Consider the following 15,598-nt stretch of genomic DNA (forward strand, 5'->3'; position numbering starts at 1 on the left):
GAGTAAAACAGTTCTGAATAAATTAATAGCCTTTTGTGTTGAACTTTGTCACAAGCCTTTGTGGAGTTTTATATGGCCTACTTGGGTTGTCACTGCCTCAAAGAAGTCAAGGAGGTTGATTAGCAAGGATCTTCCCCATCTGAATCCACGTTGACTGCTGTTTACTAAGTTACTGTTGTACAGATAACCTTCAAGTTTACTTCTGACAATCAATTCCATTATTTTACATAGAATTGAAGTTACTCATGTCTGCTTTGTCTCCTTTGTGAATATGAACACCACATTAGCCAGTTTTTAATCTACTGGCACTCCTCCAGTGACTCCCTCATGATTGCTAATGCCTCACAAGTCTCTCTTAGCATTCCAGTAAAAATACTATCTATCTCTGGGGACTTATTTGTTTTAAGTCCTTTTTAGCTTTTTTAGGATTTCCATCTCATTTATATCAAAGTCATTGATTTTATTTAGGTTATCCCTGTTTGGGGAGAGCATGTTGCTGAAGTCTATTTAGGGTCACACTTGTTTAGTCTGAGTTTGCTGATTCTAGGTATGTATTTATCCTACTTGCTCAGCATTATTCCTTTAAAGATGTTCCTCTTGTCCTCTACTGAAATGTTGAACATCCTCCTCCAATCTATTTTCTTTAGCTGTTCCCTCATTTCTTTAAATGTAGTCCTTTTAAAGTTATATATATCTGGCTCCAGATCTTTGGTATACCTGAATCCCAGATCATGTTACATATTATCATTCTGTGATTGCTGTCCCCAATTTGCTATGAATTCCATTAGTTAAATTAAAAAATGTGGGGATTCATAATAAATCCTGGGTAAGGATAAAAAAATTGGTTGAAGGGTGCAAAAGAATAGGTACTTGTTGGAGGAGTTGTGTCGAGATGGGTGGGGGGGAGGTACTGAGTGTTGGGACCACTACTGTTTTTAATTTACATCAATGACTTGAATTCAGAAGTTCAATGCAAATTAGTTAGATTTGCAGATGATACCAAACCAAGAGGAGCAGTGGAATCAGAGCAGGCAACTCAGAAATCACAGACAGAGTTGAACAATACACACATGTGGGCAGAACAACAGCGAGTGAAATTTAATGCAGTCAAATGTAAAGTATTGTGCATATGAAGGACAAATGGGCAACACGCATACTCCATGAATGGTGTTAAAATAGCTAAAGGGAAAGTCAAAAGGGATCTAGGAATCGTAGTAGACTTGACGCTCAATACAGAGCAGCAATTAACAAAACCAACATAATGTTGAGCTGCATAACCAAAACAGTGGAATACAAGTCAGAGGAAGTCATGATCAAAATGTACAGTGCTCTGCTCTGATTGCACCTTGAATACTATGTGCACATCTGGTCACCAAGGCACATGGGAGACATTCAGGTACTGGAAGCAGTGCAGAGAAGATCCACAAGGCTGATCCCCAGTGTCAGCGGTCTGAGTTATGAGGAAAGACTGGAGAAACTTAGGCTTTTCAGCCTGGAGAGAAGACGTCTGAAAGGTTATCTTATAGAGGTATATTAGACAGTTATAGGAATGGAAAAGGCAAATCCAGAATATACCTTGAAACTAAATTGTGGGAGTAGGACATGGGAACACAGGTTCAAACTAGTAAAAGGTAACTTTTTCAGGAAATTCTTCATACAATGAGTGGACAACACATGAATGGACTTTCCAATAGAGTAGTAGAAGTGAAAACCCTGGAATCATTTAAGAAACAATTAGATACAATGGGAAGACTGCAGGGTTTTTCTTGGATGGATGCAATAAGATGGGATGAATGTCTTTCCTCATCTGCAATTACCTTGTGATAAAACAACCTGCCATGTGGCCTTAGCCCTCCCTGGTTTGAGAATTAACAATGTCCAACACATGAACCCAGCTGTATCATTTGCAAGGAGTTTTCCCAACGCTTGGTGAGAGCACTAGAGAGAAAATCCCATTTTGAGGGTGAAGCAAACCAGTCGATCTCAGCCCACAAAGGTTGTTTTTCATGCTACTCAACCCAAAAATGGCAACCCACAACAGCATGGTGAGTAATAATCTGCCTTATATCCTCCCGAAAGGAAACAGGAAAAGACTGTGGATGTATGAGGGGTGGGGAAATAAGATAAGTAGGCTGAATTAATAAAAAGGAAAAATAACAATTATTTTTGATGTATGCAGCAAGAAATTATGGTACTTTGTTAATATTTATAACCTGCCCATTTGTATGCATGCATAATATTTTAACATAAATAACACTGACCTGAAGTTGAGAGAGAGATTCCTGAAGGCTTGGAACTGTCACAAGTAATGCACCCTTCTTTTTCAGAGTGAAACAAATAAATTGCCACGTTCTTGGAATAAAATTAAGAAACATTATTTCTATCATTGCTTTGAATGGATGAATTTCAGTACTAACTGAACACACAACCACTTTGCCAGGTAATGTAACATTTTACATAGAAGATTTTTAAAAATAACATCAAGCACTAATTCTCGTCTGGAACAAGATGTTTCTTTTATTTATTTGAATGATAAGTATTTTAACTGTATCAGTTTTGTTACATACAATTTGTTTTGTTCCATGCAGGTATGAAACTTAACTAATTACCCAAACAAAAACTAGGTTAGAGGATAGTAGAGTGTATTGATATAAGCAGAAAGAATTTCTTAAGTCTTGATAGTGAAGGAGCTACTACAATCAAAGGTGACATTTATACCGTATTCAAATGGTGCAGCCTGCTTGTAGGTCTATTAAAACAATGATTATATGAAATCAGTAATTGTACTAATAACAGATACATTTCCGGTTTTTAGTATGATACTGGCAGAGGCAGCTACAAAGACAACTGAAAGTGGGTGAACTTCTGTTCACACTCAGTAAAATGGTGGATAATCTTTAAAATAACATAATATCAGACAAAACACACATTTGATGTTTTTGTTAAAAAGGAGCATAATGATGTGGTTTGTCCCCATAATTTTCCATGGAAACCTCAGCCTACAGGCAGAAAGAAGATTGCAGAGTAAGCTCCCCCCAGCTATATATATATATATATATAAAACATCTAATTTACAAGATAGTGTATTTGAAATTCATGAAAATGTTTCTCTGATGTTACATAGCAGTCAATTCTGCATATAACAAATACCAATTTGCTATGCAAAACATTTGCTGTGTATGGGTGTTTGTTTAACATGGGATTGAATGTTTTTCCACTTTTCTGATAGAAGATGAATAGTAGTTTTATAGTACTGTGTGATGTCATTACTATCAACACAAACGTTATGAGTGAAATGTCCAGAGAGCAAAACTGCAGCTGCCAGAAATCACCTTATGTGTATATAAATAAGAATCTGGTGCATCACATTTGATTCCCAATTTTTGTGTAAATAGTGTGGAAAGAGGAGCAGCCAGGAAGCAAAGTGCAGATAGTGTAGGAGGAGGAGCTAGGAAGTAGAGACAATGGTGACTGATCAGGAACCCTCCAACAGGGAGGAAGAGTAGCATAAATGTTCTGAATTGCATGGTATTACCATTTACACATAATATTGCAAAAAGGGTAATCCATTTGTTATATGCAACTGGTATTATCACAGTTACATTAGATTCAAATCAGGAGATTTAAAAATGCTTGTTAAAGATAGGGATTTGTTAAAGCTGAGTAGATATTAAAGAGGGACTACTGTACAAATTCATACAAATTTTGCAAGTTGTCAAAGAAAATTCAGCACTCGAAGAGTTAATATGACTGTTGTTCAACTGGATGAAAAAACCTAAGACTTTCACAATTATAATTACACGTATAGTTTCCCTTTAATCCCTATGTTAAACAAACCCATCTGTATCAAACACATTGGGCTCTGTCATGACATGTTCTGATGCAGTATCACTGGGGACCCACTAATAAAAGGGTGCAGGTATCAGAGGAACAATTCTTTACAAGTGGCTTTCTTGAAAGCAGCACAGGTCTATTGCAGTTGTTAAAAGAATATATTTAATATGATTACTGGTTTCAGTAATCAAATTGGCAGTACATGAAGATTACTGGACCTGCCCCATTGATACTGCTATGCAACTCTGACAGTTTTATTTTTCTTGTAAATTAAATTTTATGTTCTTGTATGTTCACAAATCAGATACTGCATGTGAATGTAATGTTCATACACAAAATTGTGCACAATTTAAAAAAAATATTTTTTTGGCTTGGCACCAAACAAGCATTGTGTGACATGGGGGCAGCAGTGTTAAAGGAAACAGTGGACATTAAGATGGAGGAGGAATGGAGTTGGGTATCAGTGCAGAACATGGGTGGAGGAAATCTGCTGGTAATGTATTTGAATGAGCATTAGCACAAGACATACCCTTGAGATTGGTTTAGCTTAGGCTAGTGCTGGTCAATTTATATCAGCAAATAGAGACCAGATTTTCAGATGAATGAAACCTTTGTTATAGTTTATAAATAAAGATGATGACATTAAAGTTTTATTGCTTTATACTATCTGTGACAGCAGCACATGGATTGCACGCTGTAGCTTGATGTCACAGATACGACGCATATGTGTCTTTAGGGCTGATTTTTCTGCTCAAAACAAATGGGAGGCCCAATTTTCTGCATAAAGGAAAAGGAGATCAGAGTCATCTTTGGCCAAAAGTATTGTGGAGGTTGGTTACAAGCAAAACAAGAACTACTTATGAAGAAATAGCACTACAGTTAATGGAATTAAATAAAATTAGTTTATTGTACAGAACTTTTTGTTTAGGTGTTCTTGTTAATACAAGTTCTCCAGATGAATCATACAAGAAACCCAGCCCATTATATGCTTTAGTCACTGGAATATGTGGAATCGTATAAAAAGTGGTATCTGTGAACTGTGTAAATATCTGGGGTTGGTTATTTAGCTTAACTGCCTTTTTTTCCTCAGTCTCTTGCTTGTTTTTTTGAGTTTTAGCAATGGTCTAAAAAATGCTGAGTTTCCCAGATTTATTTGTGTTTTTTGAGGTCCATTCCCCACTTTAGATGCTAAAAATAGAACCTGAAAAAAGCTGTGTTTTTTAAATTGGCAATAAGAAATGACAATAAAGATCCTTAACTATAAGCAGGTTATATATACACAGGAGTATATGCAAAACTTTAAAAGAAATCACACTTTTAGTGATTTGGAGCATTTTCTACCGAGCTTAAACAGTCGATTTCCAGGTTCTTTGAAAATTCACTCTCTGAAGACCTGATACGTGCATCATAAATGCAAGATCTTTCGTCCAGCTGGGTGGGACTGCGCTTGCTTAGTTTTGAGGAGAGATTGGGTCGACTAGGCCTATATTCACTAGAGTTTAGAAGAATGAGAGGTGATCTCATTGAAACATATAAAATTCTAATAGGACTAAACAGACTAGATGCAAGGAGGATGTTCCCGACGGCTGGAGAGTCCAGAACCAGGGGTCACAGTCTCAGGATACGGGGTATGCCATTTAGAACAGAGATGAGGAGAAATTTCTTCAGGTGGAATTTCTACCACAGAAGGCAGTGGAGGCCAAGTCATTAGATGTATTCAAGAAGGAGATAGATATATTTCTTAATGCTAAAGGGATCAAGGGATATGGGGAAAAAGTGGGAACAGGGTACTGAGTTAGACGATCAGCCATGATCATTTTGAATAGCAGAGCAAGCCCGAAGGGCCGAATGGTCTGCTCTTGCTCCTATTTTCTATGTTTCTATGTATGTTTTCATTGTTATATATCCAGTCGTAGCCAGAGAATCATCTGCAATGGCTTCTCTTCCCGTTCCCGCACTGTTACCTCTGGAGTCCCCTAAGGATCTAGCCTTGGCCCCCCTCCTATTTCTCATCTACATGCTGTCCTTCGGTGACATCATCCGAAACACATCAAATTCCACATGTACACTGACGACACCCAGCTCTACTTCACCACCACCACTCTCGACCCCTCCATTGTCTCTGATTTGTCACACTGCTTGTCTGAGTAAAGATTTCCTCCAACTAAATATTGGGAACACCGAAGCCATTGTCTTCGGTCCCCACCACAAACTCCATTCCCTAGCCACTGACTCCATCCCTCTCCCTGGCCACTGTCTGAGGCTGAACCAGACCATTCGCAACCTTGGCGTCCTACTTGACCTTGAAATGAGTTTCCGACCACATATCCGCTCCATCACCAACTCCATAATATCACGCGTCTCTGCCTCTGCCCATCTATTGCTGAAACCCTCATCCATGCCTTTGTTACCTCTAGATCTGGCTATTCCAATGCTCTCCTGGTCGGCCTCCCATCTTCCACCCTCCATACACTTGAGCTCATCCAAAACTCTGCTGCCCATATCCTAACTTGCACTAAGTCCCGTTCACCCATCACCCCCTGTGCTCGCTGACCTATATTGGCTCCTCGTCCAGGAACACCTCGATTTTAAAATTCTCATCCTTGTTTTCAAATGCTTCTATGGCCTTGTCCCTCCGTATCGCTGTAACCTCCTCCAACCCCCCAAGATCCCTGTGCTCCTCCAATTCTTGCCTTTTGCGTATCCCCGATTTTAATCGCTCCACCATTGGCGGCTGTGCCTTCAGCTGCCTTGGCCCTAAGCTCTAGAATTCCCTCTCTAAACCTCTCTGCCTCTCTCTCTTCCTTTAATATGCTCTTTAAAACCTACCTCTTTTGACCAAGCTTTTGATCACCTGTCCTAATATCTCCTTATGTGGCTCAGTGTCAAATGTTGTTTGATAATCGCACCTGTGAAGTGCCGTGGGACGTTCTACTACATTAAAGGCGCTATATAAATGCAAATTGTTGTTGTTATTGTATCATAGTATCATTGTGTTATGCACAGAAGTAGCTACAGAATTCTGGAAGGTTCTTGATGCAGGAACTTTGATTTGCATATAAATAAACAAGGACATTTGAATAATGCTTTTAATGGAGTGTTAAATGTTCTCCTCTGTACCTCTATACACAATCATAAAACCTCCCTCACTCACTCTATGCCTTTCTCAGTCTCCCTTCATCTTTTGTTTTCTGTGCTCATTTATTCTTATCCCCCACCCAATTCAGTGCTGGAGGAGTGCAAGGTGCCTCATAGGAAAAATGACATAAGGAGGAGATCACAGAGATTGGGAAGGACAAGGCCATGGAGAGATGCGAAGGTGGGCATGCACATCTTATTTCAGTTTTCTGGGGCACAGCCAGTGGAGCTTAGCAAGAACAGGATACTTAGTGCAGCTAAGAACATGGACTGTGATGTTTAGGATGATTTCCAGTTTATGAAGAGTGAAAGTGGGTAGGCCAGTAAGGAAAGCATTGGAGAAATCCAGACTAGAGGTAATAAAGGCAAGAATTAGGGTTCTGGTAGAAAAGAGAAAACATATAGGTGGAGGCTTCAGATGTTCCAGAGGTGAAAGAAAGTGGTCTTCGTAACAAATCAGATATGGAGGATACAACTTGGGGTCAAGTAGTATGTCAAGATTCCACACCTGTGGGCTTAGCCTGAGATGGCAGATGGGATGTCCATGGGACAACAGTACAGATTTAGCAAGATTAAGTTTACAGTCTGTATTGAACAAATCACTGTAAATGGAAGCACACAGGTGTTTGTAGGAGCCAAAGAAGGAGGCTTTGGTTTTGCTGACATTTACCTGGGGGAAGATTTAGCTTATCCAGATCTTATGTGAGATAAGCAGTTAGAGAGAGTGTTAACAATCTGGGGTCGACGGAGGAGGCAGACACGTAGAGCTGAGTATTTCAGGCCTCTCCATATGCCATGGTGTGGATGGGCACAAGAAGGAACAAAAAGATCCCGAGGCAACTGGGCTGAATTTCCCTTTTCAAGTAATGGAATTAGGTTTGAAAGCAAATGTCTTGTGAGAGATGCTCACGTTAAACTGTTAATCCTTGTAAGGGACACTTTCTAGTATAGCCAGGCTAGTTAATTAGCACCCTATACCAGCTTGAGTTAGGAACCGGCCAAAATTGAAAGGCGAAAGCAGTCTAATGTTATGGTTTTTGAACAGATAACCAACTGTTAATGAGGACTTGAGAGACAGCTATTAACAGAGTGTTGTCTCCTAGGGATTTAGGCACTGGAAGGCAAAAAATTGGAGAGAGACAATTGAAAGACTGTTAATTAAAATCTGGCAATTCTAGTTTCTGACACGTGTGTTTAGTTGAAATATATGTGGATGAATGGATTACCTTGACTGGTCCTGTCAAAGAGGGATTTCTTTGTGATACTTTAAAGGAATTTAAGATCAGACGTTGTTCAATTAAATCAGAAAGTACTGGAAGGTTTTAGAAAGTTTTTGAAAGAAGTTCAAAGATTCCAACTGATCTTCAGGAGTTGAGACAGTGCTTGAAGGTATAAAGTTAGGCTTAAGAAAAGTTAAGTGTTTAGATCAAAAACAGAAGCAAAGACTTCTAAAAAGTGCATCACAACAGTTAATTTAACAGCCTAAATTCTAGTTATGGAGAGAAAGTACAGTAGTAACAGCAGTGAATTATAATACATTCAAGGTTAGCTGTAACCTGAAAGAGAGGAAGATGGCCAATGGACACTGACACGCTGCCGACGTCACCAGAGAATCCAAGAGGAAAGCAAAACTGCCTGATGCCAAAGGAGCCTAATTCTCAAGGAAAGAGGTTGTATGATTTCATGCTAATGTCACAAAGGAATAGCTTTAACACTTGAAATCTACGACTGATAAGTTGAATACAAACTGTAAAATTAACCTTGCTAAATCTATACTATGATCTTGGACATCAAATGTAATTTTGTTATATTGTTATTCAAGATTATGAAGGGTTTTGATAGAGTATATGGGGAGAAACTGTTTCCACTGGCAGGAGGGTCGGTAACCAGAGGACTCAGATTTAAGATAATTGGCGAAAGAACTGGTGGGAGATAAGGAGAATTTTTTTTAATGCAGCGAGTTATGATGATCTGGAATGCATTGCCTGAAAGGATGGTGGAAGCAGATTCAATAGTAACTTTCAAAAGGGAATTGGATATATACTTAAAAAGGAAACATTTTCAGGACTATGGGGAAAGAGCAGGGGAGTGAGACTAATTGGATAGCTTTTTCAAAGAGCCAGCACAGACACAATGGGCCGAATGGTCTCCTTCTATATCGTAAGATTTTATGTTATTAGTGAAACACAGCTATGGCTGATATATTGTGATACACTTAATTATTGTTGCATTTATAATTTAGATTCTGTTGATTGCTATTAAGTTTCAGTTTACTTACTTATTATACTAATATTTAACCTTCTTGTGGTACTGATCATATTGTTGCAGCGGTAGTTAACTAACATAGTGTTAGTTGATGCAGCTGTGTGTCTGATTCAGTATTTGGTGCCTCTGGCAAGTGGTGGTTAAGGTGCGCTTCATTCAGTGTTGTACTGCAGTCCAGCTGTTTACAGACCTGGCTTGGTTAACAATCAATACAGTTTTGATTGGGATATGTAGGAGAGTTTGAAGCAAGATAAGTTAGGCACAGATGTGGAACCCTTGACATAAATAGTAAATCCCAGTAATGTTTTTAAATTTGTTCTCAGGTTGTGGGCAATGCTGGCAAGGCTGCATTTATTACTCTTGCCTACTTGCCCTGAGTGGGCCTATTCCTTGAACCGCCGCAGTACTGATGGTGATGGTGTTCCCACAATGGTGTTCGGTAGAGAATTCCACTGACCCAGTGATGATGGGACAGCGAAATGAGTCCCAGTCAGAATGGTTTCCAATGTTTATATCAAGTTAAAAAAGAGGGAGGGGGCAATAGGATTTGTCCAATACCCTTCAACTAATATAGGTTACCTATTGAGATTTTACGATACAATATTCCTTGCATATTGTGGGTATAGTGTGGGATTTTAGTATTCATATTTGCCAGAGACTGATGACATCAAAGTCTTCTTTATTTGCTGGGACTGGGGTCAAGGAACATTATTGTGAAAGATAACTTTAATCTGTATTTGGCTTTTGTTGTATCTAACATGATTATATTTGATGCCAGCATTGGGTTCTTGGAAAGAAAAAAACATTCCATTTCCCCAGCAATGACGTCTTTCACCTTAAGCGCAAACATTAAAAAATTATAATTTTGAAGGAATTGCCTTTCAACTCAACATCCACTGATTTTCACGCTCTCTCACCTGCAAATTTAATTCTCAATCAAGTGAAAATAAAGAGCCTATTTCGCCTTTCTCCTGTCTTCTGGAACATGGCCAAAGACCTGGTGCAGGTCCTACGGAGGAGGATGGGGGGGGTGGGTGGGTGGAGGTGGGTGGCATGCTGGTGAGCAGAGTCGGTTCCTTGTCCCATGGATAGCCTGGCTGTGGCTTGGGCTGTGTTGCCCATTTCACCATCTGTGAATTTGAGAGTACATGCATCTTGCAGCTTGAGCAGCCATATTATAGAGATAGAAAAAGAAAGAAAACTCTCACCTTAAGGAGCAGAGCAAAGAGTAACAGTTATGCTGCACCTATCCCCTAATAATCAGAATTTGCAGCACTTCCAAAGTCATGATTAGTTTGGCCTGCTGGAGAGTCCAGTGTTCAGACTCTGCATAGGAACCCCCCCAGCAGTTGTAACTTTGTATATGGAATATCACAACAGGAGAGGCACAGACTATTTGCCCACCACCTAGGCCATTTTACTTACTTGGCTTGGTTGTTTGTATGTGTATTTGTGAAGTCACTAGGTCCAGATAGAGGGGGCCCAGCTGGGGACAGAGCTGCTCTTCAGGACATGGTTGCTTTTGCAGGGAGCAGGGATACGAGTTGTTCTGCACAATTTCTATTGATTTTCAGTCGGGCCGAAGCCCCCACTTCTCTTTCTCCCTGCTCTGATTGACTGCACTGTTATAAAGATGGCTGACAGTCTGCTCTGGCTGGAGCCAGGTGTGGCCTACTTGGGTGGGGGTTGGGGGAAAAAAGAGAGGTATCTAACCTTCTGGCAAGGAATGTCATAGAGATGTCTTGCTTTAGATTGTTTGTAATGCAGTTAAAAGGGGCATTCAAACAAGTTTTTTCCTTCTCACGCTGTCAGTGGATATGATAGAATGACTTCAGGTGATGTCATTCTAGTTTGGCCTCCTCAAAACTTGGCATCTGCAAATTTCTTCCCCAGTCGCATAAGCCTCCCTGTTGATCTCGTTATTTCAAAGGTTGCTAATCTGAGTTAAAAGACTGATCTGGTACGGATGTCAACAATTACTCTCAGTAATTATAATTCCTTAAATAATTATAATTAGGCTTTAGAGCCTAAACAATATTTTTGGAGAACATGACACAAGGATAAATTTGCTGATTGTGCACTCACAGCAGGGAGCCTCTCTCAAAGGGAGCATGGGTAGGAAATAGGACTGCAAAACTGTCGCCCCATTTATTTTGAATGGTTCGGGTATAGTCTAGTTACATTCCCATGAGGGGGAAAGGAAGGGCAACAAAAGCCAGAGCTCCTTGGATGATGAAAGAGATAGAGAGTAAGATGAAGCAGAAAAATGTGGGGCATATGACAGATGTCAGGTTGATAATACAGGTGAGAAACAGACTGAATATAGAAAAGTTCAGAGGGGAAGTGAAAAAGGAAATAAGAGGAGTAAAGAGAGAATATGAGAATAGACTGGCAGTTAACATAAAAGAGAATCCAAAAGTCTTCTATAGGCATATAAACAGTAAACGGGTAGTAAGAGCAGGGGTGGGACCGATTAGGGACCAAAAAGGAGAGCTACACATGGAGGCAGAGGGTATGGCTGGGGAACAAAATAAGTACTTTGCATCTGTCTTTACTAAGGAAGAAGATGCTGCCAAAGTCACAGTAAAAGAGGAAGTAGTTGAGATACTGGATGGACTAAAAATTGATAAAGAGGAGGTAGTAGAAAGGCTGGCTGTACTTAAAGTAGATAAGCCACCCAGTCCGGATGGGATGCATCCTAGGTTGCTGAGGGAAGAGAGGAAATTGTGGAGGTACTGGCCATAATCTTCCAATCATCCTTAGATATGGGGGTGGTGGCAGAGGACTGGAGAATTGCAAATGTTACATCCTTGTTCAAAAAAGGGTGTAAGGATAAACCCAGCAACTACAGGCCAGTTAGTTTAACCTCAGGGGTGCGGAAGCTTTTAGAAACGATAATCTGGGACAAAATTAACAGTCACTTGGACAAGTGTGAATTAATAAGGAAAGCCAGCACGAATTTGTTAAAGGCAATCATGTTTAACTAACTTGATTGAGTTTTTTGATGAGGTAACAGAAAGGCTTAATGAGGACAATGTGGTTGATGTAGTGTATACGGACTTCCAAAAGGCATTTGATAAAGTGCCACATAATAGGCATGTCATCAAAGTTGAAACCCATGGAATAAAAGGGGCAGTGGCAGCATGGATATGAAATTGTCTAAGTGATAGAAACAGAGAGTAATGGTGAACGGTTGTTTTTCGGACCGGAGGGAGTTATACAGTGGTGTTCCCCAGGGGTCGGTACTAGGACCACTGCTTTTCTTGATTTATGTTAATGACTTGGACTTAGGTGTACAGGGCACAATTTCAAAATTTGCAGATGACACAAAACTTGAAAGTGTAGTGAACAGTGAGAAGGAAAGTGATAGACTTCAAGAGGACAAAGACAGGCTGGTGGAATGGGCGGACATGTGGCAGATGCAATTTAACGTAGAGAAATGCGAAGTGATACATTTTGGTAGGAAGAATGAGGAAAGGCAATATAAACTAAAGGGTACAATTCTAAAAGGGGTGCAGGAACAGAGAGATCTGGGGGTATATGCGCACAAATCGTTGAAGGTGACAGGGTAGGTTGAGAAGGCTGTTAAAAAAGCATATGGGATCCTGGGCTTTATAAATAGAGGCATAGAGAACAAAAGCAAGGAGGTTATGATGGACCTTTATAAAACACTGGTTAGGCTACAACTGGAGTATTGTGTCTGATTCTGGCCACCGTACTTTAGGAAGGATGTGAAGGCCTTAGAGAGGGTGCAGAAGAGATTTACTTGAATGGTTCCAGCGATGAAGGACTTCAGTTACGTGGATAGACTGGAGAAGCTGGGGTTGTTCTCCTTAGAGCAGAGAAAGTTGAGAGGAAATTAGATAGAGATGTTTAAAATCATGAAGGGTCTAGACAGAGTAGATAGAGAGAAACTGTTCCCATTGGTGGAAGGGTCAAGAACCAGAGGACATAGATTCAAGGTGATTGGCAAAAGAACCAAAGGCGACATGAGGAAAAACTTTTTTTTTTACACACAGTGAGTGGTTATGATCTGGAATGCACTGCCTGAAGGGATGATGGAGGCAGATTCAATCATGGCTTTCAAAAGGAAATTGGATAAATACTTGAAGGGAAAAAATTTGCATGGCTATGGGGAAAGGGCGGGGGAGTGGGACCAGCTAGATTGCTCTTGCGAAGAGCCAGCATTGACTCGATAGGCCGAATGGCTTCCTTCCATGCTGTAACCATTGAATGATTCTATGAATTATGCACACTAGGGACAATGGGATCAGTGAATTTACCCTTGAGTCTCTCAGTTATATTTTTCCATTCTTAAGTTGTTTACCTGATTTGTTCCTCTTTGTCTAGAAAATATTCAAAGACATTGTTCATAACTATGACATCAGCACTCTGAAGCAAAGGCCCATGAGTACAAATATCACCACAGACAACCTGAAACAAAAAGCAGTGCAAAGTCACATCATTCATGCCATAGTGAAACTCTGATACTGTCACACCATTGAGAAATACACAACATTATGAGAGGTTTCATTTATTTCCATCAATACAACTTGTCTTTGCGTAAACATAGTGAACTCACAATATGTCACTTCAGTCGGTTGTCTTGCTTGTCTTAAAAGCAAATTTCCTAACTCCCCTCTCTTGTATTCCATCCTTCTCGCAACCCTTTGCTGACCTTAGCTTTGGCAATTCTGCTTTTTTAAAAAAGTCTGACTCCATTGTCGGCTATTTGTCAAACTGTCTGCCCTAACTCTCAAGAGTGGAATCCATCAGCCTAACTTGGCAATGACCCCTGTTGAGTTCAAATCAACAGAGTTGTTGCAGGAGTAATGGGTGTTAGCAGTAGAATGCCAAATTACCTTTGATTTCCTGGATGTTGGTTCAGACATTCCATCTGAAACTAATTTACATCTGCCAGCCATGTTGTTCTGTGAATTAAACCTCCTGAGAGCTAAATCCTAGCATTTTTAACATATATTATACCACAGTCCCTTGTGGCAGCATAGTCAAAATCCTGAAAAATGACACTTTAATTATCCTTTTCAGTACCAGTCATATAAATAAATTTTAGCACCATTAACAAATAATGTATAAGGAATGAAAATCACCATAGTGATTGTGGACATTGCTTTATGTTGAATGCAACTTTAATAACACAATGCTTTCATACCTGTACTCTGTCACTGAACTGATACTTTTCTATCATCACTTGTTGTAACTGACAGAAATCTGCATTGATCTCCACTCCTATAATCTGGGAAGCAGCACTGTACAGGTAACCCTGGGTACAAAAATAACACATAATAAAACAATCAGTTGAAAGTTGTGGTTGTTACAAGAACAATGTGCAAGTTGTATACATTTGCTATGCAGAATATGAAATTGATATTATTTTGCATTGTTGCCAACCTTATTTTTTAAAATAAAATGAGACAGAATGAATGAAAAGTTGTAGAAAATCTCCAAAACTCTAAACAAAACACCAGACACTGTAGCAGGAAAGAAATGGAAGGCAGGGAAAAGCTCTAGGAAATGTTAACCTAAACTGCCTACTCCTAATAGTAGTAAAGTGTTAGGTTTACAGAAAAGATCAATATGTGGTATGATGAACTGTACCCCAAATAGAACTGCTCCTAGCCTAGAGCCAACATCAACAAGAATTTTTCCTGCTAGATCTGGCAGCACATGATGAAAAAGGAACTTGATCTCCAGTGGGGAGAAAGAATGAGAAATAAAAGCTATAAAATAAAGACAAAAAAACATTGTTAAGTTTTCTAACAGAACTGATCGTAAGAACAAATGGTTCACTAATACAGTTTTGTATATTGGTGTTAACAGCTATTTTAAAATTTGGTTAGTACAATTACATTGCATATCAATTAAAGGATTTGATGCTGGGGAATGGAACACTTCATTTGGCTTCCAGTGCCATCAAATGCTCTATATCAGGCACAATGCAGAATACAGTGCGCTCTTCTCTGGGCAATTAATGTGCGTTGTCCCCCATCTTAGGACAAAAGCCACATTGCACCATTAGAATTTTCACTTTCCATACTAAAATTTTTTATAGTGCCTTTGATTAATGCTACATTTACTTTACCTTGCTGCTATTGGTGACAGCATGGTTAAGTAAACAAAGCAGCAGTGCACCAAAGTAGTGGTTTCTATTGCACCCCTAAATGTGGTACCACCCTCAACTGTAAGAGAAAGACCGCCAGAGGCAGCCATGTTTTTTGTCCACTGTTGAGGTGCGCTGCACGGTCTGCCTGTGCAAACTACTGAAGCTATGTTTCGCTTGCTAGTTTGTAAATACCTTTTTGGGAAGGTACTGTGGTCATAAACAGTGTCATAATTTAGT

The 15,598-nt window shown here is 39.6% G+C and overlaps 1 protein-coding gene across 1 annotated transcript in view; it reads right to left on the reverse strand.

Annotated features, from left to right (window-relative positions):
* zgc:109986 (uncharacterized protein LOC553566 homolog) overlaps nucleotides 1-15,598 on the reverse strand; it is a 30,139-nt gene that overhangs the window by 8,053 nt on the left and 6,488 nt on the right. The window contains exons 4-7 of the mRNA XM_067991451.1: nucleotides 14,857-14,978; nucleotides 14,411-14,521; nucleotides 13,565-13,671; nucleotides 2,262-2,352 (exon numbers count right to left, since the gene is read on the reverse strand). Of these exons, the coding sequence (XP_067847552.1) occupies nucleotides 2,262-2,352; nucleotides 13,565-13,671; nucleotides 14,411-14,521; nucleotides 14,857-14,978 (431 nt within the window). The remainder of the gene's footprint in view (nucleotides 1-2,261; nucleotides 2,353-13,564; nucleotides 13,672-14,410; nucleotides 14,522-14,856; nucleotides 14,979-15,598) is intronic.

This window comes from Heptranchias perlo, chromosome 10, assembly GCF_035084215.1.
Source record: "Heptranchias perlo isolate sHepPer1 chromosome 10, sHepPer1.hap1, whole genome shotgun sequence".
NCBI classification, from domain to species: domain Eukaryota; kingdom Metazoa; phylum Chordata; class Chondrichthyes; order Hexanchiformes; family Hexanchidae; genus Heptranchias; species Heptranchias perlo.